This window comes from Dermacentor albipictus, chromosome 1 (genome assembly GCF_038994185.2).
Source record: "Dermacentor albipictus isolate Rhodes 1998 colony chromosome 1, USDA_Dalb.pri_finalv2, whole genome shotgun sequence".
Lineage (NCBI taxonomy): Eukaryota > Metazoa > Arthropoda > Arachnida > Ixodida > Ixodidae > Dermacentor > Dermacentor albipictus.
Genome location: NC_091821.1, coordinates 348,250,396 through 348,274,275, shown reverse-complemented (window position 1 = coordinate 348,274,275; position 23,880 = coordinate 348,250,396). Strand labels below are relative to the sequence as shown.

At 42.3% G+C, this 23,880-nt stretch overlaps 2 protein-coding genes across 2 annotated transcripts in view; one reads left to right on the top strand and one right to left on the bottom strand.

The window, feature by feature from the left end:
* Positions 1-913: 913 nt before the first annotated feature.
* LOC135921318 (elongation factor Tu-like) lies at positions 914-2,433 on the bottom strand. Its single transcript, XM_065455677.1, has one exon. It carries the CDS (start codon positions 2,431-2,433, stop codon positions 1,006-1,008), a length of 1,428 nt encoding a protein of 475 aa, XP_065311749.1. The 3' UTR covers positions 914-1,005.
* A 59-nt stretch (positions 2,434-2,492) lies between these two features.
* Positions 2,493-23,880, top strand: part of LOC135921399 (serine/threonine-protein kinase ULK3-like) — a 40,270-nt gene continuing 18,882 nt past the window's right edge. Inside the window, exons 1-11 of the mRNA XM_065455789.1 lie at positions 2,493-2,627; positions 2,710-2,850; positions 2,926-3,046; positions 3,130-3,234; positions 4,157-4,300; positions 5,184-5,266; positions 6,448-6,603; positions 14,048-14,153; positions 16,467-16,507; positions 22,845-22,947; positions 23,287-23,354. Of these exons, the coding sequence (XP_065311861.1) occupies positions 2,532-2,627; positions 2,710-2,850; positions 2,926-3,046; positions 3,130-3,234; positions 4,157-4,300; positions 5,184-5,266; positions 6,448-6,603; positions 14,048-14,153; positions 16,467-16,507; positions 22,845-22,947; positions 23,287-23,354 (1,164 nt within the window). The 5' untranslated portion in view covers positions 2,493-2,531. The remainder of the gene's footprint in view (positions 2,628-2,709; positions 2,851-2,925; positions 3,047-3,129; positions 3,235-4,156; positions 4,301-5,183; positions 5,267-6,447; positions 6,604-14,047; positions 14,154-16,466; positions 16,508-22,844; positions 22,948-23,286; positions 23,355-23,880) is intronic.

The following is a 23,880-nucleotide window of genomic DNA, read 5'->3' as shown; positions in this document are numbered from 1 at the left end:
ATTTCCCCTATGTTGTTCTTGGTGTCAGTGTTTGTTGGCTTCTTATGATATGACTAATAAAAATTGGGCCTCTCGATTAAGCCCCTTTCTTCTCATTTAGCCACTGTGCAGTCATTCGTGGCCATGAGTTGCTCTCAAACAAAAGCTTGTACATGCATACCAGCAAGTGGGAAAGCAGCAGTTGTTAGTACCACTCATCCTGTTGCCATTCTTATTCTCTTTGTACGATACCTTTGTCAGATGTTAACCTTAATTGGACTGCAGAGAAAAGAAAAGGAGTACAGGGCATTGCTATCAGGAACCGCTCCAGCTGAGAGGAAATGTGTTGTGGAGGAACCTGGAAAGCAAACATTGCACTCTTTTATTTTCAATACTATTAGGTCCGTTTCACAACGTTTTGAGATGATGTAGCCAGTGAAGGGCATTCCACTCACTCTGGTGTGTTCTTTGCTTTAAGGATGTTGCAAGACTCTCTTAACTGTATGATTTCACACTGAATAGCTCTGTAGCACGACACTTGCCTGGTCTTGGGACACAGGATGCTTTCTGCTCATGGCATGCTCCAAGCATTTTTCAAGTTAAATGTGCCACATGTCCTGCATCTCTGACAAAAGCATTGTCTTCCTGCCACTTCAGACGCCCATTTTAATATGTCATGCTTGCAAAACTCTAATTCAGCAAACTGAAGTAGCTTTCTCCTATACCTGTAGATTCCTAACATGTGCAAAAGCTATGAAGAGCATTCAGTAATGTAATAATGCTATGGAAGGCCATGATATTTTACTTGTTTGCGTAACTTTAGATCAGTAAATAAAATGCATTTCTGTGTTTTTCAGGTCCTTGTGTTACAATATTCTGTGCCATAATCAGCAGTAACCATAAACATTGAATTAATGAATGATAATGCAACCAATGGACCAAGGATGAGATAGGCAATTTATATACAATTTCCAATATTCAACACCATTTTCTAACGTTAACAATTGTGATGGTAGTTTAAACACTTCATGAAGACTTCTGCAATTCTATTTCACTCAGGTCTATCTTTCCAACCTGAGCTGTAGTGGCTATAACGTTTGGAAGGATCTTGCTTATGATTCCAGTTGCAACAGTTCGCTTCTCCTCACGGATTGAAAAGTTCTGCCCTGCAACCATAAGCATCTTTTTTGGTAGTGTCAGCTCCACTTCGGCGAAGTCTCCCGGCATGAGCATACTATCTCCAGCCACATCCACACGGCAAGGCATTGTCCAGGTACCACAGTACATAGGCATGATATACTTCTTTGATATGGGCTTCGACCTGCCACCCTCCTCCTTGGTAAGCAGATAGAGCTGTGCTGCAAAGCGGTTTCCCAAGGATGCTGTTCCTGAGGCAACCAAAGTCATTCCACGTTGAATGTCTTGCGTCTTGACCCCGCGGAGAAGGCAGCCTACGTGGTCGCCTGCTTGGCAGACGTCAATGGGCTTGTTGAAACGCTGTATTTCTGTGACCACTGTGTGCAGCGTCTCGTCGTAGCCAACAATTTCTACTTGCTGGCCCTTTCGCATAGTTCCCCTCAACACTGTTCCTACAACAACAGTGCCTCTTCCCCGCACGTTAATCGCATTCTCGAGCGGCACGAGCAGAGGGCCCGTGACGTCGCGTGTGGGCGGTATGAAGTAGCCATCCATTTCGGAAAGGAGCTTGCGCACGGACGGAAGCCCGTACTCAGATTCGTCGCCTTCCATGGCCCTCAGGGCCGATCCCCACACCACGGGCGACGAGTTGGAGTTCTCGAATTTGTACTCTTCAAGCAAGTCGCGCAGCTCGAGTTCCACGAGCTCGAGTACGTCCCTGTCCACAACATCCGCTTTATTGACAAACCCTACGATCTTTCTCACGCCTAGCTGCTTGCATACGAAGAGATGCTCTCGTGTCTGCGGCATGCAGCCATCGTCGGCAGCAACTACAAGGACGGCGCCATCCATTTGGCTCGTGCCGCAGATCATGTTTTTGATGAAATCAGCGTGTCCTGGACAGTCTGTGTGAGCGTAATGGTGGGCGCTAGTGCTGTACTGTATGTGCGTCGCGTTGATTGTAATCCCTCGCAACTTCTCCTCCGGAGCACGATCAATTTCGTCGTACTTAATGAAGGAGGCGAGTCCTTCATCAGAGAGGGCACGGGTGATTGCCGAAGTAAGCGTTGTTTTACCATGGTCGATATGACCTATCGTCCCTACGTTGATATAAGGCCTTTTGTCCGTGCTGGGTCGCACAACCGCTGCAGGTGGCTTTAGCACTTTGACCGCATAGTGTCGGCCAAACGCAGTACTGAAGCACAATAAGGGGCGGCGCCGTGACCTGAGTGAAACCAAACAAGTATCTCGAAGCACACACAACCGTAAACTCCGCGGCACGCACATGGGCAACGCCATGTTTCTGTAGGAAAGCATCTGAGAATAGGACTGATAGGACGGCCGATGTTTCGTAAAAGTGCGGTGGTGCGGCTACATACCTCGTTGTTTCTTCAGCACAACCGAGTTTCGGTCTCATGGCTCAGCTGTACGAGCACAAGCTTCCCGAATATATTTTTACCGAGAAACTTGGACAAGGAACGTATGCGACTGTTTTCAAAGCGTACCACAAGGTAATATTCTCATGTTACAAACGCTATATTTGCTTGAAATGCGTTCTTGCTCTTCATGTCGTCCTGATCTTTCATGTTTCAGACAGGTGCACGGCGAGTCGTTGCTATAAAATGCATCTCCAAAAACTCTCTTACCAAGACAGCAACCGAGAATTTGCTTACGGAAATAGCAATATTAAAGAGAATAAAGAACGAGCACATCGTGGAACTCATAGACTTCCAGGTAACAACATATCTGGCGCGGTCTTCAGGTGGATGGCGATGTATAAATTAAAGGTGCGTTTTGTTCTATCTGCAGTGGAACCAGCAGTTTATTTACCTTATTATGGAGTATTGCGCCGGCGGCGATTTGCATCGCTTTATACGAGCCAACAAACGACTTCGAGAGTCTGTTGTTCGCAAGTTTCTGCAGCAGCTCGGTGAGCGGTAGACCACTGTACAGGCTGCTTATGGTGTACTGTAATGGTGTTTTACCAGTAATTGCATTGGCCTTACTTTGCAGCAAAGGCTTTGCGGGTTCTCCATCAACACAATATTGCCCACATGGATCTGAAACCGCAGAATATCCTTCTCTCTTCTGTTCGAAACCCTTCACTGAAGCTCGCAGGTATGTGCCTTCCATAATCGGCATGTATGTAAACGCGACGAGGCCTTCGTCTATGCGTATATTTAAATATTATAGTAAATTATACATGGTGTAAGGTGAACGAAGGAAGCATGGGAATCTGGAGTGCTTATATTTCTTCAAACTGTCGATCAAACCGACTTCTACTGACCAACGTTTATAGATACTTTAAAAAGTATCTATAAACGTTGCTACTGACTACTGTGTGAGGCACAACCAACGCCTCCTTTAGGCGTTGGGCACAACACCATTATGACAACACTACGCGTAAATGCATTTGTGTATCTCGTTGTGGCCACAGCGGCTGCATTTCGATGGGGGCGAAATGAAAATAAAGAAAAGAAAAATAAAAAAACGACACGTGCACTTAAAATTTAGGTGCACCTTAAAGAACCTCAGGTGGTCAAAATTATACCAGAGTCCCTCACTACAGCGTGCTTCATAATCAAATCGTCGTTTTGGCACGTAACCCCCCCCCCACACACACATATATATATATATATATATATATATATATATATATATATATATATATATATATATATATATATATATATATATATATATATATATATATACAGTGAAGTAGACGCGCGTATGAAGCGGTTTATTGACGTTTCGGCCGGGGTCCGGCCTTCATCAGGTTTCTGATGAAGGCCGGACCCCGGCCGAAACGTCAATAAACCGCTTCATACGCGCGTCTACTTCACTGTGAATATTTACCCGGACCCAGAACTGCTTTTTTTCTGGTATATATATATATATATATATATATATATATATATATATATATATATATATATATATATATATATATATATATATATATATATATATATATATATATATATATATGTATATATATATATATATATATATATATTGTTGTGTTTTTTCTGTGCAGATTTTGGGTTTGCACAGTACTTGCGATCAGGTGACCTGGCCAGCTCTCTTAGAGGATCTCCATTATATATGGCTCCAGAAATGCTGCTCAGTGACCACTATGACAACAAAGTGGACTTGTGGTCTGTCGGCATCATCATGTACGGTATGTTGATGGCCTATATGAATAGTGTATTGGTCACATGGCAAGGCATTATAGGTGCAAATATGGCACGAGACTGATTTTCTGTTACTTTTCATCTATGGTCCTCTAAAAGACAGTTTCAGTTTTGCTTCTAAAAGAGACTCATGTGTCACTGCTTTCCTGAAAAACAATGCTTGAGGTGTACACATGTGACTATTCCTCCATAGGCACTAATCTTGGCGCAAACTTTTTTCTTTCCGTAGCTGAGACACCAAAGTACTGCATTAAATTTAAAAAACAAAAAAATTATTAATTAAAAAAAATTTTTAAACATCTAAAGTCAATATGTAAAGGATCATAGCTGGAAACACTGTGAATAAAAACAGAGGTGATACGCCAATGTGTGTGCATTCCTATATTGTCACGATGACCACAGATCAGGACAATATATATGTTGGCACCTTTGTTCAAAATTCTGTGTAACCTCTGTGTCTAAACAACTTCACTGGTCTTCCACCTTCACAGAGTGGAATGGCTCATGAATTTTTGTCTTGGCAATCTAAAGTCAATATGTAAAGGATCATTGCTGGAAACACGGTGAAATAAAAATAAGATAACTAGGACCAGAGTTGAAGTGCCTAGATGATGTTTCACTGTGTGAACCTTTTGTAAATGTGGCCTTGTTTTCACGTGACCTTGTTTGCTTTTTTTTGTCTGCTTTGTCAAAAACTTGAGGCTTTGAGTGCTTTTTACCTGTGTTATCATGGAAAGATATTGTTTTGAAAGTTGCTGTTTCACACAGCTCAAAAAGACTCAAAAGCTATGTGGGTCTGCTGAATGCATACTTATTTGACATTCACAAGAACGCACCACATGATACCTTCGTCTGTGTCCGCATTTGCAGAATGTCTTTTTGGAAGTGCCCCGTATGCTTCGCCAACTTTTGAAGAGGTAGCAGCAAAAATTCGCACTGACAAGCCTATACAGGCAAGTATTGTGTGCTGTTTGTTTAGTTGACAATCGATTGCAACTGGTTAGCAGTTCAGGCTGCTGGCGTAGTGGTTAAGACAAGTGTAATTGGTTTGGAGGAACAAAGGTTTTACAGACTGATCTAATCGTGAGTTTCACGATGCCACCATTGCAGAAAAGGCGTAATGAAAAGGCGGAAATGGCAATCGTGGCTGGGTGTACATTGAAAATTTTTGTAATGCTTTTTTTGTAATCTGAGCAAGCCATGCTATGAAGCCACACAGCGTAACAAGTGGATTTGCAAAGACATCATTGCGTTTGTCCCCCTTACAAACTAAGCCCTGTTAAGTACTTAATCTTTCAAACCATGGGCTTAAAGGTGCCTTAGTTTTCTACTTTCATTCATCACATACAAATATGTCAACCCCTGGGAAGCATTGTATAGATGGGCCGAAATGCTACCAGAATAACCCACTGGCAAAGACTACACTTCTGTATGGCTGCGTCTCTGCAATGTACCCAAAGTTAACTTGCACATAGGCACAGCAGTGAAACAGCAAGGCCTGCAGGCTTCATGGTATTGACAGCATTTGTGCATGTGTGCTGTAAATAATCCGAGCTTTGTCTATTGAAGCATACCACAGCACATATATTTAGTGCGACATAGCAATACTGTAGTCTGCCCGCAAGTCAGTTGACGGATAGGTGAGCAGTATTACTTCTGCTTTTGCCAGGATGGTGGTGAAAAGAAGATTGCAAGCGCTAATCTGTCGTGAGCTGGTTTACTCGCACAGATTAAGCACTGCAGCTTCCAGAGGATTACTGTGCCAGTTATTCTTAGATCAGAAACCTTGTTCTTGTGTGTACTATATTGCATCTGCATTGCACCTTTAGTTTTTGGCTGTCTCGCCTGAGCCACAGTGCCATAACAGGAGTAGGTTGCCAAGGCACGTATTTATTACATTAAGTGGCAAAAGCACAGGCTTAGTAATCAAGCTTTGCTGCATTTTTACCCAGACAATAGTTGTCTATATGAAGAGACAGGTTCCTTTGCAGCAAACAGCAGATTTCTTTAAACTCGGAGAGGTTTGTTTTATTTTAGCAGCTTCACTGTAGCACTATTTAACTCAAGCTAATGGAAGCAGTTATTGTATTTCTGAGTTTTCATTGCTTACATTATTCATTTTTGTTGCTTGCAGCTTCCACAAGGCGCATCTGTGTCTGACTGTTGTGCAGACCTGCTGCTGAAGCTGCTTCAGCGGAATCCTGAGAAACGCATAGGCTTTGAAGAATTTTTCGCCCATCCATTTGTTGACTTGGAGCACATTCCAAGTGCAGAGACTCTTAAGAAAGGAGTGAGTGATTTCATTTGTCCCTTGGTAGATTCTTAATTAGATGCAGGAAATATATGCGAAAGCTCAATCTTGCAGAACAGAAAACTTGACAGTGAGCTAGCTGATTTGACATAACTTAAGAGGAAGTTTCAGCTTGGGCTCAGCTCCGATGCCGCCTATTCAAATACATGTAAAATGCAGAAACACTTTTCTGAGATGATCACTGGGCCAATTTTAATTAATTTTGTTGCATTTGAGAGAGAATGTTAAATTCTTGTGACTATTGGAATCATAATTCACATTTTGGGCCGGAATTATTTTAAAGGAACTTTCAAAATTGATAAGTTTTAAATGAATGGAACCATGAAGTTTACAAATTTGTAGCTCTGCACTAAAAACAGGTATCACAGTTTTGTAAACTGCATCCATTAGAGCATCTAAAGTGGACAAATCTGATTTATCAATTTACATCTTACATGAATTTGTTACATCGTTTGAAAGGGTTCTGCTAAAGTCCTATTATATATTAGTGGTATATTTGAGAGCCATATAATATGCATCAATTTTGTCCGTCTGATGTACTGTTAGATACAATTTACAGAATCGTGATATCGTTTTTCATTACTGAATTAGAGTTCTAAACTTCATAGCATTGTTTTCTGAAAATTTACAATTTTCAATAATTTTTATTAAAATATTGACAGCCTTATCAAAAATTTGTTACTAAAGTCACTAGATTTTAACCTTTTCCTTGAAATGCAACAAACCTAATCAAACTTGGTCCAGTGGTTGCCAAGAAAGACGATTTCTCCTTGTCCATGTATTTAGATAAGAGCCCCCGAGCTGAAGCTTCCTCTTAAGCTTGTGTGTTGAAGTTATTGAACTCATAAATGGGGTGCAGCCTGTGGTGTTTCATGGGCCTGTGTTCCTCCTCATCAGTATAAGTTTTTCGTAACTTCAGCACACAACCTTAAAGGGCCCCTCACCAGGCCTCATAGCAAATTTTGGTTATATGCTGGAAGTTGTTACATGTCCTCCAGGGAGCGTTCTGCCACAAAATTTTTTTTAATCGGCTCATTAATAGTCAAGATAGAAATATTTCAGGGCCGCGAACCCATGATTTCAGCAGGCGGGCTCCACTGCCAAACAAGATGCTCTCTCCACTCGCCCCATCTAGCCTCCACAAGCAAAATTCCTTCCCTGCGTACTCCGCTTCTGGACCTCGAGGATCACATGATGCGTATGTGACAGGCTCAACCTTCATTTTTTTCCTCCACGCATCTTTTTTTTTTTCTTTTTTTTTCCGGCGCTGCGTACTTCCACTGACGGCGTCACGTGCCAGCTGTTGTCTCGTTCGCGCAGCGCAGATTTTGCGCGCTGTGCACAAGGACACATGACTAGCGGTATAATGCAATGCTACACGAATACTGAGGCAGAACAAGCAGATCGCAGAGCATGATCATGCTGTGGAACACGGTAGAAAATGGTATAGTTTAACACATGCAGACATTCAATTTGTGTATTTTATGATTTCTCTAAACTTCAATTTGTTAATTCAAGCACCAGATCACACAAATACCAGATGTTGCCTTGAATAATTATTGGAAGTCGCGTGTCACTACGAGCAATATCACACTGCAGACACTAGCACGTAGGCGCAGGGACACGAGGACGTCACCGTCTGGCTTGGAGCGCGGTCGCCGCGAGGCAAGGAGAAAACGGTGTTCGGAATTGAAATTTGAGACCTCTCCACGGCGTGTAGCTATGTAATTCTTTGCAAACACGATCGTTAGCATGCATCCTATGCTCTGCGCTTGTAAGCTCAAAATGTCCAGACCTGGTGAGGGGCCCTTTAAGTTAGCATTAAGCATTGAGGTCCTGATCAGGCATATGCCTATAGATGAGCCCCATGCAGCGCTGTTATACAGATATAAAACAGGTACTGCATTTTAATGCAGTGTGTCTATATATCTTTATATTCATTCTTTTTGTTTCCAGTTTTCTTGTCGCAGCAAATAGTGCAGGAGGTGTGAAGAATCAGTTTCATGTGAGAGACATAGCTGTGTTAATAAAGTGCACCTAATGTTATTATGGGTTGTTATGGGGTCGGGTTTTGTGACCTTCAACAGCATCTTGGAGCTCGAACCAGGTTGACCATCAGAGAGGGTTCGGCAGGGAAGACGAGGTCATGTAAAAACAAATAACAGAAGTTGAATCATTATGGGTGAGTGGTGCACTCCAAGATAAAGAATGCAGAAACGTTCAGCATGCAAGCGCTTGCATGCTAGGGCCGACAAGATGTGATCACACGTGGGGGCTTGCTGGCTTTCTTAAACCCTCCACCATCCAGGCAGCCTCATTCTCTGCTGCTCCCTAGTCGAGGGTCTTGTCAGGACACGTCAGGTCAACCTACATAGAAGGACACGGGAGGGAAATCATTCCTTGGTGCACAAGGGTAGAATGTAGGCCATGGTGGGTCAACCCGCACAGAGAGTCATGGGAGGGAAACCACTCCTTGGCATAGAGGAGGTGAACATAGGCCACATTGGGTCAATCGACACAGAGGGTCATGGGAGGGCAACCACTCGTTGGTGTAGAGGGGGTGACATAGGAAAGTAAGGGACATAGGAAAGTAAGATGTGCACATTCTGCGCATAATCCTATCGCACACACCCGACAGACAAGTCTTTTTCATGTTGACGAGTGTGACGATTAGGCAGGCCGTGTCCCAGGAGTCTCTCATCTGTTTCATTTATTGCCGTGAACTGTAACAGCATGTACAGTTTCATTTGACTCATTGGCTTAACGCTTTCACCGTCACCGTATGTTTTTGCATTTCCCACCCCCCACCTGCAGTGTCACTGAGTACCAGTATCTGCGTACAAAAATTAGCACCGAACTGAAAGCTGGCGTGCTTGCACTGGTCGCGCCATCTGTCAAATCTATTGAGAAGCTTGTATTTTCGCCCTGCGCTGTGTTGGTACCTATATTGAAGAGTACAAAGCGACCGCGCCCACCATTTTTTGCTGGAGTGGGCTACTCTCTCGGGCTGAGCGACCATGCGGCACGCGTGCAATTACATATACAAGGGTTGTTCTGCCATCTGCCACCGGTTTGCACTTTTTTTATTATTATTCTGTTGGCGCGTCTGCTACGGTGCGTCAAGTGCAGGGGTGTGCACCATTTCCTCTTTAATAGACAGAAACATGACTTGATCGCTGCTTTTGCTCACTCACCGTGGCCTTGCTTGTCGCTATTAGCAGCAAACAAGGTTGTTGTATCCCCTTTCCATCTCTGTCTGTCATCTTGATTTCACAACGTGCCATTTCTCTGCATTGTGTAGGCCGCTGAAAGTGCTCCCTCAATGCGTGCTGTTACTTTTGAATGGCTGACTGCGCGGGGCCTTTGACTGCGGACTGGAGCGATGGCTCTTCCGATTCCGAATACGAGCCAAGCCGGCTCTATCGTTCTAGAACTACTTGAAGGGTACCTCGGAAAAAAAGGACATTCACTATTCGTAGATAATTAGTACAGTAGTCTAGCATTGTTCAACTGCCTTCGTGATAAAAATAAGAATGCATGTGGAACTCTCCGGAACGACAGGAAGGGGCTTCCAAATTTCTCAAAAAAGATGAAAAAAGGGGAAGTGGACTCATTTCATGCCAAGACGCTTCTTGAGCTCAAATGGCCTGACAAGAATGCTGGACATATCCTAACGTTTATGCATGATGCACATCTCGATGACACAGGCAAGGTGGATAGGTTCACAGGCAAGAAGAAGACAAAGCCCGCTTGTGTACTCAAATACAGTATGAAGATGGGATTAATTGACAAGACGGACATGATGAGTTTCACTGAAAGCATTAGGAAGAGCCTCAAGTGGAACAAAAAGTTTTTTTTTTTTCATATGATGGACATGTGCCCCCTAAATGCCTTCATCATGTGGTGTGAAAATGGTGGACACAAGACATTTGGTGAATTCCGCATGAACCTCGTGGGTCAACTGATACTAGAGTATCATTCTGCTAGGAGTAGAGGTGGAAAGTGGAGCGGTGACGACCCGACGAGACTCACAGTTCAACGCTTTCCCCATATGGTTCCTCAAAGCGAAGCCAAAGGGAGCTTGACCCAATGGAGGTGTCACGTGTGTGCGAACACTGTTCGAGGGGAAAAGAAAAGGAAAGACACCCATGTTATTTGCACTGAGTGAAGCTAAGGCTTCTGCCTGGACCCATGCTTCAGGCTCTACCACATTTTAAAGAAGTACTGAGAGCAGTGGTCTTTTTTCTTTCGTATGTTCCTAATTTATCTTCATTTTGTTTATTACCAACACCTGCAGAACACTAAAATATGTATATTCCATTGATTATGCTATTTGTATCATAATCATAATAAAATAAATCGCTATGCTCGTGCCCTGATATTCCTGAAACCAAGCCAACACTGAGGGTGCGTCATGGCCGGAAACACTTGACAGTGAAAGGCCACATAGGAAATTTTGGTTATACGGTGGAAGTTGTTACGTGCCCTCTAGGGGGCATTCTGCCACAAGAATTTTTCGATTGGTTCATTAATAGCCGAAATAGAAATATTTCATTGCAGCGAACCCATGATTTCAGAAGGTGAGCGTCACCGCCAACATAACATTCTCTCCATTTGCCCCGGTCTAGCTTCTGCTAGCGAAACTCTGCATTCTCCCATACCAGAGCCGAAGGATCGCGTGATGCATTCGTCATGGGCCCCACCTTTTTCTTTCTTCTTCATCTTCTTTTTTTCCGTTTTCTTTTTTTCTCTCGCTTTTTTGCTGCCCTGCGCAGTTCCGCTGATAGTCTCTTGCACGAGCTGTTGCGTATGTATCATTTCGTGCAGCACACAGTTTTGTGCATTGTGCACGAGGACATCTGACTGGTGGTATAAGTCTGTGCTATATGAATATTGAGCAAGCGGATCTCAGAATGTGATCGCGTACTGGAACATGGTAGAAAATTATGTAGTTTGGCTTTCTACTCGTGCAACTGCATGGCATGAACAAACAGATGAAATGGAAGTACTTCTCTCTTGCTACAGTACAAAGTTAGAAAAAGACATGCTAGCAGTCTGTTTGTAGGTTTTACTATTGCTCTAAACTTTAATTTGTCTGTTGAATCAAAAGATCCAACAAATAGTAACTGCTGTTGCCTTGCATAATTCTCAAAGTCGCGTGCGACTATGAGCGACGTCACAGCACTGCAATGTACGTAGGCGCACTTGTGCGATATACGTCGGCTCTCCAACTGGGAGCACAGTGCCCTCGATTAGGAGGGCAAATGGGTTTGGTTTGGAATTTAAGATCTTTCCGTGGTGCACCAGGGATGTAATACTTAGCAGGCACGATCATTAGTGTGCATTGTATGCAATGCGGTTGTTAGTTCAGAATGGCCAGACCTGGTGAGGGGCCCTTTAAGAGGAAGCTTTGGCACAGGGTAAACTCTGATTTCCCTGTTCAAATACATGTAATGTGTGTAAATACTCTCGTGATACATCTGCTGGAAAATTTTTAACAGAAATTGTTGCATTTGTAGGAAGCAGAATTTCAATTCAGAACCTCATGCATTTTTAAAAAATTGCAAAAAATTTATAAGCTTAAAAATATTAGAAGCATGCAGTTAACAAATTCGTAACTCTGTACCAAAAACACTGTTGCAGTTCTGTAAACTGCATCTGTTGGAGCATCTAAAGCAGATAAATTTGATGTACTAGTTTTCAGCTTACACAAAAGTGTTACAGGGCTTATGAGGGTTTTTCAAAATTCTTACAAATTAGTGGTATATTTGAGACCAATGTATGATATGTTACTTTTGTGTGCTTTAGAAGTCTCAATAGATACCATTTACAGAATTGTGAGACTGTTTCTTTACTGTTGAGTTAGAGTTGTAAACTTGATACTTGGGTTTCTTAAATTTTGCAGTCTTCAAGTATATTTTGTTAAAAGATTGATGGCATAAAGAAAGAACATGCAGATCTAACACAGGGCTGGAATCTAAATGATGCGAAGCTTGTTTTAGTTGATGAGGTAGCGGGCGTAATAAATGTGACATGCTAGCAAAGCTTTAGCGAAGAACTTAATTAAATGGTGTAAAACTAAATGTGCTGCCTATAATTGTTTATATTCATGCTATGCAACAAGTAATCCCATGTAATATTTATGTTTATGCACTACGCTATTCACAAGCTAAGGCAAATTGTAAACATCGAATCAGTCGAATGCACAATGTGAAAGGTCAATGCAGTGGTGTGACTCAGACAAAAGCGATGTATGATGCTTGTCAAGGGAAAAATGTTGATGAGAGATGTATGCACGTAGATGTATGACACTTATCTAAACACTTAAGGCTTCATACCCCTTTGGCCGAGAATAGGCACATGCCCAGTTGTAAATAACCAGTGCCGAGGGTGTCTGTTCGGGCACTTACCCGAAGTGTTCGCTTCCCTCTACCTGTACTCCTCATGATAGTGTCATCCCACTGCGGACAACCCTATCAGCCACGGGGGTGGAGTGGATGTGAGAGCGTTGCAGGCTTTGTTTCGTACTGCTGATGTCAAGATATTGACATGTGTACTTGTTTATCTTTCTCTGGTGACCGCTTTTCACCAGCTAACAAATGTTAAACATTATCGCTCGGCACAGGATGCGCCTGCATGTATCAAAAGTTTCTCAAATGTTATCGATGGTTCTATTCATTGTCTGTTGTCACCGAACCCTGTGCAATCTGACTGTATCCGTGACGCTAATTGTGTAGTGCTCTCTGGAAGGCACGCGAGCATGAGCGATTACGCTGGAGCCTTTGTCGAGTCATTAAAATGGCCGACGCACTTGACTCACAGACTATATTTTTGCCAATCGCCGACTGTTTGCCACTATTGTTGTGTTTTGAGTGTCACTAGCTTTTATGTGTTCTTGACCGTCACTACAATGTGACAATATCGTCGACATGACATGAAACTGTACCTTTGGTCGCCGACTCCTAAATTGAACAAATTGATTTTCTTTCCTCCTTTAAATTATTTTTTTTTTTTGCCCAATAATCAGGAAAGCTTTGTGGCCCCCCTCTGTGAATGGAAAATCTGTCAGCAACTCTACTTATTTGCTTAAGATGGCAAATTTCAATATAACAAGATTTCAGTGTAGTGAAGTAAAGTGTCGATTTTATTGGCATCGTTATATCAAGATTTAACTGTATATCCACAAACGTATCTGGTGATGAAGAAACAATGAATGCCAAACCTCGAGGAAGAAACAAGGGAAGCTTCACTTTAAAAACATGCTTCTGACAACAATAAATATTAACCTTTTCTTTTAAATGCGACAAACCTCATCAAATGGGGTGCAGTGAATGCCGAGCAAAATGATTTCTTTGCTCCCATGTGTTTAGGTAAGAGCTCCTGAGGTAAAGCTTCCTGTGAATTTCTGGCTACTTCCTTGCAGGCCTCTCTGATTCAGCAAGCAGTGGCCAAGGACAGCCAGGGTTGCCAGCGAGAAGCACTACATCTCTACTGCCAGGGCCTGCAGTATCTGCTGCCTGTTTTACAAAGTAAATGACCTTGTGCTAAACATTCTTGATTTTGCATATTGTGATTGATGTTGCAAGCACAAGGTTGTGGTATGGGGTGGGTTATGTCCTGTTGCAGCTTCGCTGCTTAGAAGTAATGCGTATGCTGGTTTAACACTTATTAATATCCAGAAGTCAAAGAGGTTGAAGGTTGTTCAGAGCTTCTGATGCTCTAGGAAAAGGTTGACGTAATCTGAACTTGTGATGTCTCAGTTCTGTAAGCAATTCAACCGTTTTTTATATACAGTAAAACCCACTTATGACAAAATTCAGGTGCCACGAAAATTCCATTGTTATAACTGATAATTGTTATTACCGGTTTGCATGAAAAAATCAAAATAGCGGGATGGCAGAGCTGTTGTGAAAAAACTATAATGGCGGGGATGCCAGTGCCCTCCCCACCACCTTCCTCCATCCGGCTGCTGATTGTGTTCACTCATTTAACTGTTTCCTGGGTGCTCCGATTGCATGTAACAAGCCGCGGCTCTCGGCGTTAAAGAATGGCGCTGCTACAACAACTGCAAAGAAGTGTCACGGGTGTCAAGTGATGTGCGAGTACTGCTGAAGCATCGATGTGGTGGCCCCACAAGGGGCCTTTTAAAACTTGCGAGAACGCTGCCATGGCAGCCTATCAGCTTGAGAAATCCAGAAGAAATGCTGAGGTGGGATCACTACAAGCATGTCGACATGTACTTCTCACCGGCTTGCACGAGAAAACCCTACATCCCTCAGCCTTGCATGCTTTACGCGAAGCTTACAGACATCCTTCTCCAAGGCATTCAGGTGCTCCACATAGTGCAGCGGAAGCTTCCTCACAAAAATGAAGCTCCAGAGTGACTAAATCATCTACCGGGTGTCCTGTGAGAACAACGTTGAGGCAGCCTGCCCTAACGCATCATCGCTGCCGTTGTGGCCGTCGCTATCTGATGCAAGCACATTCGTGATGATCGCCTCACCGGGCAGCCTGCCCTACTCCGTAATTGCTGCCATCACTATTTGATGCAAGCACAGTCGTAACGATCCCCTCGTCGGTTAGAAGCACTTAGTTTCCAAATCTACAGCACATGCGCTTTCTTTTCACTGGCAACGTCATGCATTGCCGATGATCAGTGGGCGGATCAGCCATCTTCCGTTTCGGTGGCGAGAAACCACACGGCCAAAAACGATTTTGACGCAAACAACGAAGACCAACGAGCGCAATCAAGCTCTTTGCAGAACTTTGCTGAATGAGGAGCCAGCAAGCAACCTGCGAGCAGCGCAGTTGGCGCGGTCCATTCGTGTTTCGGATGATGGGGCTGCGTAGAGCTGTGGGCGCAGCCAAGCTACGCGCGCAGCCCATTCGTGTTCGGAGGGGGGGAAGGGCAACAGGAGAGAGGCACGTGGAGATGGCTAGAAAATGAGTGCGCGGTGGCTATTGGAGCAGCGACCCATCTTGCAGTGGCTCGAATTTCTCATTTTCTTTTTTTTCTTTTCAAAAATTTCGCATTTCACTATTGTTCGGCTTGGACACCCAGCAGCCAAACTTCATCGTTATAACTGATAATGCGGCATTGGGGTACTATAGTAAGCGGGTTATTTTACCATGGAAAACACACAAAAGTTGACGGTGCAGTGGCTTATTGTTATAACCGATATATTGTCAAAACTGGTATCGTTATAAGTGGGTTCAACTGTATACAACTAGTATAACCAAAAGGGTTTCATGGCTAAAAGCTTCATATATGAATGACATAACTGGACCTGTTTTGTAAAATGGTGGCGCATTGTATTGAGAAACTTGCTGCTAAGTGGAATTAGTCGAACGCATTGTACTAGGTTACAGATCTAGTATTTCCATTATTTCAAGTACATATTACATGCATAGAACTACCTATGAAAGTAGCGTCAGTATCTTGACTTCTTGGTTGCCTACCATGATTTACTTGGCAGCCTTTCAGAACTCTAATTCTGACTAAACTTGTGCATTGTTTAAAAACTTGACTGTGAAGTGAAAATGAAAAACATTTTCTTTAATAACACTTCATGTTTCTTCTGTCTTCCTTCTTCTGGCACCGTTTTGTCCAATTTGTTTGCAGAGTACCATGTAGTAGAAAACATATGCTTTGGTAAACCAGCATTTTACCAGCAAGGTCTCTCCTGCACATATTTTTTTTTTTCATTTTGTTGTTGTTGTGGTTGTTGTTGCTCCTCGTAAACCTTAAATGTCTTTAGCATATTGCTGTTGTTCCACAGCACGTTTATAACTTTGCTTAGATAAGTTGTTCCTCCATTACTGTTTTGTTTTGTCTATTTCAGATGAGACTGACTTGGAAAAGTGGAAATCGTTACAAGCAAAGGTGCACTTTTTTATTTATATGAAGCTTTCTAGGAAGCTAGACAGAGAGAAAATAAAGGGAAAGAAAGGCATGGAGGTCAGCCAGATGCATATCTGTTTTGCTACCCTACTCAGGGGAAAGGTAGTTGGAGGTTGGAAAGAAATAAAAAAAGGAAGGAAAGGAAAGCGAGAAAACACTGAGAAAGCTAGCTTGCTCTTATGCTGTGGATACATGAGAACCTCATCATAATATTCATAAGTTAAGAGCCTGCTATAAAATGTAACTGTCCGTTAGTATTTGGTTTTCTGAAACGATAGCAAGATCATTTATATTTCAGGCGCAAATTTTGGATTTATCTTGTAAATTAGCAAATTGTGATGCTATACCTTACAAGATTCAGTTGCCTAAAAAAGACTGTAGCACTACTGTTCTCTGTAGCTTTCTTTATTAATTATGCTACTAGACTTTTGTGAAGGTTTATGTCATTTTAACTTACTTTGGTTCATGCGTTTCTTTAATTTTTTAACCTGTTGCCAGTTTAACAGTTTAACCTGTTTAGCCAGTTGTGCTGTTCTCAACTTCATGCTTATGAAATGCATAACACAAGACAGATTGCTTGTTCACATGTGTATATGCAGCACGGGGAAAAAATATTTAAATCAGCACTAGGCAGTAAGCAAAGTAAATTATACAGATTTTGTCATTTCTCAGGCTCTTTCCAAATTATGTTTTGTTTTGCCCCATCATTTTCATGGACCATGCAACTTTGAGTGGAGTAAGGTCTAAAGATTAGAGCCCTGGAAGAAAGTTACTACACATATTTTTTCTAGTGTTAGGTGCTGTTTTGCTGGACCCTATAATTGCCAATGATGATCCCTGGCATTAGTCATTCTACTGTTCACTTTTCTGTAGCAATGTAGCACAGTTAGGCTGCTTAGTTTTTCAAGCACGGTGTCACCACTTGCTTGTCTTAGATTAAATGTTTTGAGTTGAGCTTTGATTCTAAGAGTGTTAGCATTATCTTCCAATCTTATACCAGCCACATTTGCAGCAAACCATTTTCAATGACAAAATTTAAAATCCCAAAGCACCAAAAAACTTGAAAGAATTCATCATGCGATGTTTAGATAACTGACATGGCTCATGTGTCGGTAATTATTTTATTGTGCTACTTCATGTGGGTGGTAAGCTTTCTTGTGCTGATGTCTTTCTTTTTTGAGAAGCTGAGCAAATGTGCTTGAATGATCAGCACCGTTTGAAAGTGTGGAGTAAGTCGAAAGCTCTTGCATTGTTGCTGGGTGAGAGTAACATGGCTCAAAAGGAAATGCAATGCATTGTCCCGAACTAGGACAAACTTTTTTTTTTTTTCAACTGCAAAGCTTCTTTTCTGAGAAACCTATATGGGCTTCCTTTATAGCTTCATGCTACAGTCAGGTGGAAAACAATTTTTCTATTCTCAGTAGCATCTGCACTTTTGGAAAAGCACTGAAATGATACACCGGACTGGTTAGAGTGCGATTTATGTAATGAAAGCATGCTTGCAAATCTCGTGCCACTTATGGTATTCGGTTCACCTGCCATGGTAGCTAGCTTAGTGGCTGTGGTGTTGCACTGCTGAGCTCGAGGCAATGTGTTTAATACCTGCTGCAGCGGCTGCAGCGGCTGCACTTTTGGCAGCGGCGGTTGCGGTCGCGAGCAAGTCGCTAATCTACTTCTACTTTTGCCACAGCATATGCGGAACAATCCACGAGCCGAAGCAAGGAAAGGCTATCACCTCTACACGTGCGGTGCCCAGCTGACCACCTCGTCACGACAGTGACTGGTCTGCTGCGTCTGCCCTCTACCGGCCAAGCTCCCACATATAAAGAGGCATCGTTGACGCTGTCGCTCACTTTTGGCAGCGGCGGTTGCGGTCGCGAGCAAGTCGCTAATCTACTTCTACTTTTGCCACAGCATATGCGGAACAATCCACGAGCCGAAGCAAGGAAAGGCTATCACCTCTACACGTGCGGTGCCCAGCTGACCACCTCGTCACGACAGTGACTGGTCTGCTGCGTCTGCCCTCTACCGGCCAAGCTCCCACATATAAAGAGGCATCGTTGACGCTGTCGCTCACTTTTGGCAGCGGCGGTTGCGGTCGCGAGCAAGTCGCTAATCTACTTCTACTTTTGCCACAGGTTGGTCTTTTTTTTTCCTTTGCTTTCCAACCATATTTTTCTCTGTGCATACCGCTGCCGCTGCTGCCAAATTTCGTGCTGTTTACACAATGCCGACCAATGCTGAGTTGTCAAAAGAAATGGACGCTTTACGGGCTGAGGTTGCTGTGATGCGTGACAGCCTGAACATGTTTAATGAACTTTTCGAGACGGTTAAGAAGCAGAATATAGATCTTGCTGTTGAAAACAGGGCTTTGAAAGATGAAAATGTCGACTTGGCGCGCAGGGTTTCTGAACTGGAACAGTACTCCCGACTAAATAACGTAGAAATAAAAGGTGTCCCTGCAACTAAAGGTGAAAGCTGTCTTGCGGTTGTTCAGTCTATGGGTGATGCTATAGGATGCAAAATCGCTCCTGAGGATGTCGATACTGCACATCGTGTACCAGCTAAAAAGGAAACAAATATTATTGCACGCTTTTGCTCCCGAGAAAAAAAAACTGAGTTCGTGAAAAAGGCACGCAAGGCTCGCTTGACCACTGTGAACCTTGGGTTTCCACAAAAGGATCAGAAGCCTTTATACGTAAATGAACATCTTACGCAAGAAAGAAAACGGCTGTTTGCACAAGCTCTTGAGCTGAAAAAGGCAAGAGGCTGGAAACACCTCTGGACAGACCACTGCGTAATCAAGACGCGAAAGACAGATGACAGCCGTGTGTACCGGATCTCTAGTGCGGGTGATCTTACTGTTTTCACCTAGCTTACTAGTGTTTGCGGCTGCATATCTTAAACCTGCGCAAGAATGTTTTCTTGTCAGAATCTTAAAAAACATTTCAGTGATGAAACTTGCAAGTTATCGCTAATACATTTCAATATTCGTAGTCTACGAAAAAACTATGACAGCCTCATAGCATTTCTTTCCATAATTAATCACAACTTCTCTTTTATCTGTCTATCTGAGACATGGTTGTCACCGGACGATAGAAATTTATATGCGCTACCAGAGTACAATGCAGAGTACTGCTATCGTGCTACGCCACGTGGCGGCGGATCTGCCATATTTATTAAATCATCATTGCCATACAAACGCCACAATGATCTTGCCTTTTGTAATCTGATCTGCGAATCTATATGGTTAGAATTTGATCAGAGTGTTTTTTCAATTGATGGCCGGAACACAGTGTTAGCGTGCATTTATCGTTCACCATCATCGTCATACTCTGAGTTTTGTCTGCAGTTTGAAAAATTGTTGCACACTGTTGCGAACGAAAACAAAAATGTCATTATCTGCGGAGACATCAACATAAACATTATCGACCCTAATAGTCCATCATGTTCTGATTATCTTGCGTCTTTTCTTAGCTATGGCCTTGCTTCTCTAATCACTTCTCCAACTAGATGTGACATGACAGGATCTAATACGTTAATTGATCACATACTAACCAACTTTACTACAGATCATACGGCAGGAGTCATCGAGCACAGCATAACCGACCACTACCCTGTATTTTTGACTTTAGCTGGAGAAAATTCTAAAGCGACTCAAAAGAAGGAGAAAGTACATTTCGACTCTCAAAAATTTATTTCTATGATACAGTCAAATGACTGGACCGCAGTACTCTGTGAATCTTCCGCGGAAGAGGCTTATCAGTTGTTCTTGGCTGAAGTTACACGCTGCATTCATGAATGCACTACTACATCTATCCTAACTCGTTTCTTCAGTTCCCCTCGAAAACCTTGGGTCACGAAAGCGCTACTTCGATGTATATTGAAGAAAAATCGGCTCCACAAAAAGGTAATTTGTCAACCATTTAACTGTGAACTTAAATCTCGTTTCAAAAAATATTCTAACACGCTTGCAGCAGCACTTAAATGTGCTAAACGAGATTACTTTCAGAACAATATTTTGAATAATGCCAATAATACGAGGCGCAACTGGCAGGTCATTAACGAATTCTTAAATAATAAATGCCGTGAGCATGTAACAAAAATAAAAACTGAGACACATACATACTGCCACCCAGCTGATATCGCGAATGCCTTCAGCAAGTATTTTAGCAGTACTTGCGATTCTCAACCAGATCCCCCATTACCGACATTGCCTCGTCATCTTCATTCTTTTTACTTGCGACCTACGAATGCAAAGGAAGTTCTTCATGTTATATCTTCGCTTAGGTCTACTGGACCTGGCCTAGACTCTGTTCACCCATCACGTATCAAGTTAGTTTCTAATGAACTGTCTCCTATCATAGCCGATATTGTTAACAAAATGTTTAAAGCAGGCATATTTCCCAGTTCTCTGAAAGTTGGGAAAATAACACCTGTTCACAAAAAAGGCAATCGTGAACTTCTGAATAACTACAGGCCTATTTGTATTCTTTCATTTTTCAGTAAAATCATTGAACGACTAGTTCATACACGTTTATCATCCTACCTAGCAAAATCTATCACCTAAACAGTATGGCTTTCGGCAGGGTTGCTCAACTGAGCTTGCGCTTCTAACCTTTGCCGACAAAGTCAAGAAGGCAATCGACCAAGGCCTGCTGGTTGGAAGTGTATTCATAGATTTAACAAAAGCCTTTGACACCATTAATCACAAAATTCTAATACATAAACTTGAATCTTACGGCATAACTGGCCCAGCACTTCAGCTTATTTCTAGCTACCTAACTAATCGTACTCAAGTTGTTCTGATTGATGGCAAACTCTCATCTGCTAAGAACATATATCAAGGCGTTCCTCAGGGCTCGATCCTTGGCCCGCTGCTGTTTCTGCTATTTATCAACGACCTACCTAATGTTCTAACCACTACAGACTGTATATTATATGCAGACGGCACCACTATTTTTACTTGTGCTAACGATGTCGACGAGCTACAGCAAAATGTTAACGTTGATCTGCATAACATAACTTCCTGGTGTCAAAAGAACATGTTGTGCATCAATCCTCTAAAAACGGTTTTCATGGTTTTTCATTCCTCCCCGACACTAATTTTGAACTCTATATCGGTGCGTCTTGAAAACAACTTAATACCAATATCTGTTAGCACTAAGTTTCTTGGCGTAGTTTTAGACAGGCATCTGAAATTCAATCTTCATGTGCAGTCACTTGTCCGTAAGATATCGTTTGGAATACGCGCCATAATCAAAACCCGCTCGTACTTTCAGCCACACATTATCCATTCCCTTTATCATGCACACATTCACAGCCATTTATCTTACTGCATATCAGCCTGGGGAAACACATACCTCGCTCACCTCAGCCAACTTCAACGCATGCAGAATCAGGCGATTCGCCTCATGACTTTCAGCCATTTCCTATCGAATGCAACGCCACTTTATTGCAGTTTAAACATTCATCCTCTTCATCAGCTCTTTCAGTTAAAGTTAACAATCGTGATCTATAAGTTATTTCGTAATATTGCACACATAGATGGCTTTGTTACTGAAACTTTTGTAAATACTAACACTACTAGGTTCTCTGAACTCGATAATCGTCTTTTGCCTAAAGTGCGCACAAACTATGGTAAGTTCACTACCACATTTGCGGGAATAAAACTATGGAATTCTATTCCACATACCATAAAATCATCCCCCACAGAGCACATATTCAAGAATCAGGTTAAGAAATACTTTATGCAGCAACTCTCTTCATCCTAACCACTGCCTTTGTGATTGTAATCATAATTGACTTAGCTATTGTACTACACGTTTATTACTCATATTTTTATTGTATTTTACATTTGCATTGCTTGTTCACTACAGAAGTCTTCTTCGCAATTTATTGCCTTACTAAACAGTTTTGAGTTCTTTTTTTGCGCTGTTTCTTATTTAGTCTGTAATGCCACCGTGACCAATGTTTGATCTGCATTGTCTTTTTTATTTTTTCATGTATGGGAGTCCCCCTGACAGTTTGTAACTTTGGGACTCCCTGTGTAGTGCTCATTTTGCATACAATTCTTGTAAATCTGACATCATTGATGAATAAACTTGAACTTGAACTTGAACTTGAACATGTCAATGGGGATGAAATGCTAAAGTGCTCATGTACTTAGGTTTAGGCACACATGAAAAAACTCCAGGTGGTCAAAATTAATCCGAAGTCTTTCGCTACAGCTTGCCTCATAATCAGGTCGAGGTTCTTGGCATGTAAAACCCCGGAATTTGATCAATTTTAATTTATATAATGGTATTTTTTCTCACAGGTCAGCGAATACCTTCAGCGTGCGGAAACGCTTAAGTCGACACTGAAGTCAAGGGAGGCTATTGTCATTGATGATGACCACCATGGGGGTGGGACTGAGTTCGGTGAGGGAATTCAGCATTGAAATCTCTGTCTGCTGTTTTCATACACTTCATTGTTACTTGTCGATTTGTATAGGACCTTCATTCATGGCTTCCAACTGCCGTTGTTGCTTCAGTTTCCCTCTTTGTATTTCTCAAAGTTGCATGCAACTTGTGGTCCACCTTCACTATTTGTGCAGTTAACTGTTGTAGTAATTTTAAATATGTGGTAATGTGTGCTTCACAATTTAGAACTTTACTGAACCGTGAAAATTTGGTATGAAAATGTGTTTGTAGATGGCTTTCTGCCATTACTTTCTGATTGTGTTTAACGGGGATAACCTATTTTACTTTTACTTTCAGAGGACATTTGTGATCGATATCCTCCTCTCCAGAGTGCCCTTCTTTTGGTCAACTCTGCAAAAAAACTGGTTCGAACAATTACTTTTTCAACTATGCTGCAGGTCTAGAGCTCACACAGTATATTGTTATAGCTTCTCTACAAGGAATTTGAGTCTTTTCCCTTTCTTGGTGTCGCACATGGGAAGATATTATTCAAAAGGCAATAGTTATCTCACATCAAAAAGGATGGATAATGACAGGCTGATGATATGATGTTACTGTATTATGATACCGTATTTACTCACGTAATGAATGCAGCCCCCACTTTTCCAATCAAGAAGTGTGTTTTCTTTTTTTCTTTTTCTCGCATGATAATTGCACCCTGAACTTGCTGCAGTGAAATAGGAGACATACAGTACTATTCGGCGTCTGATATGGCATCTTGCAGGTGCGAATCCAACGCCGTGTCAGACGCCGAATCGATCGTACCGTGTCTCCTACTTTTATTGCGATAGCAATTATATGGACACTCCAGGTGCATTTTTGTTGTTGTCGTCATCGTTGCCGCGCATGTAGGTGTTAGTGAAAGCGCGCGAGGGAAGCCAACAATCGCTG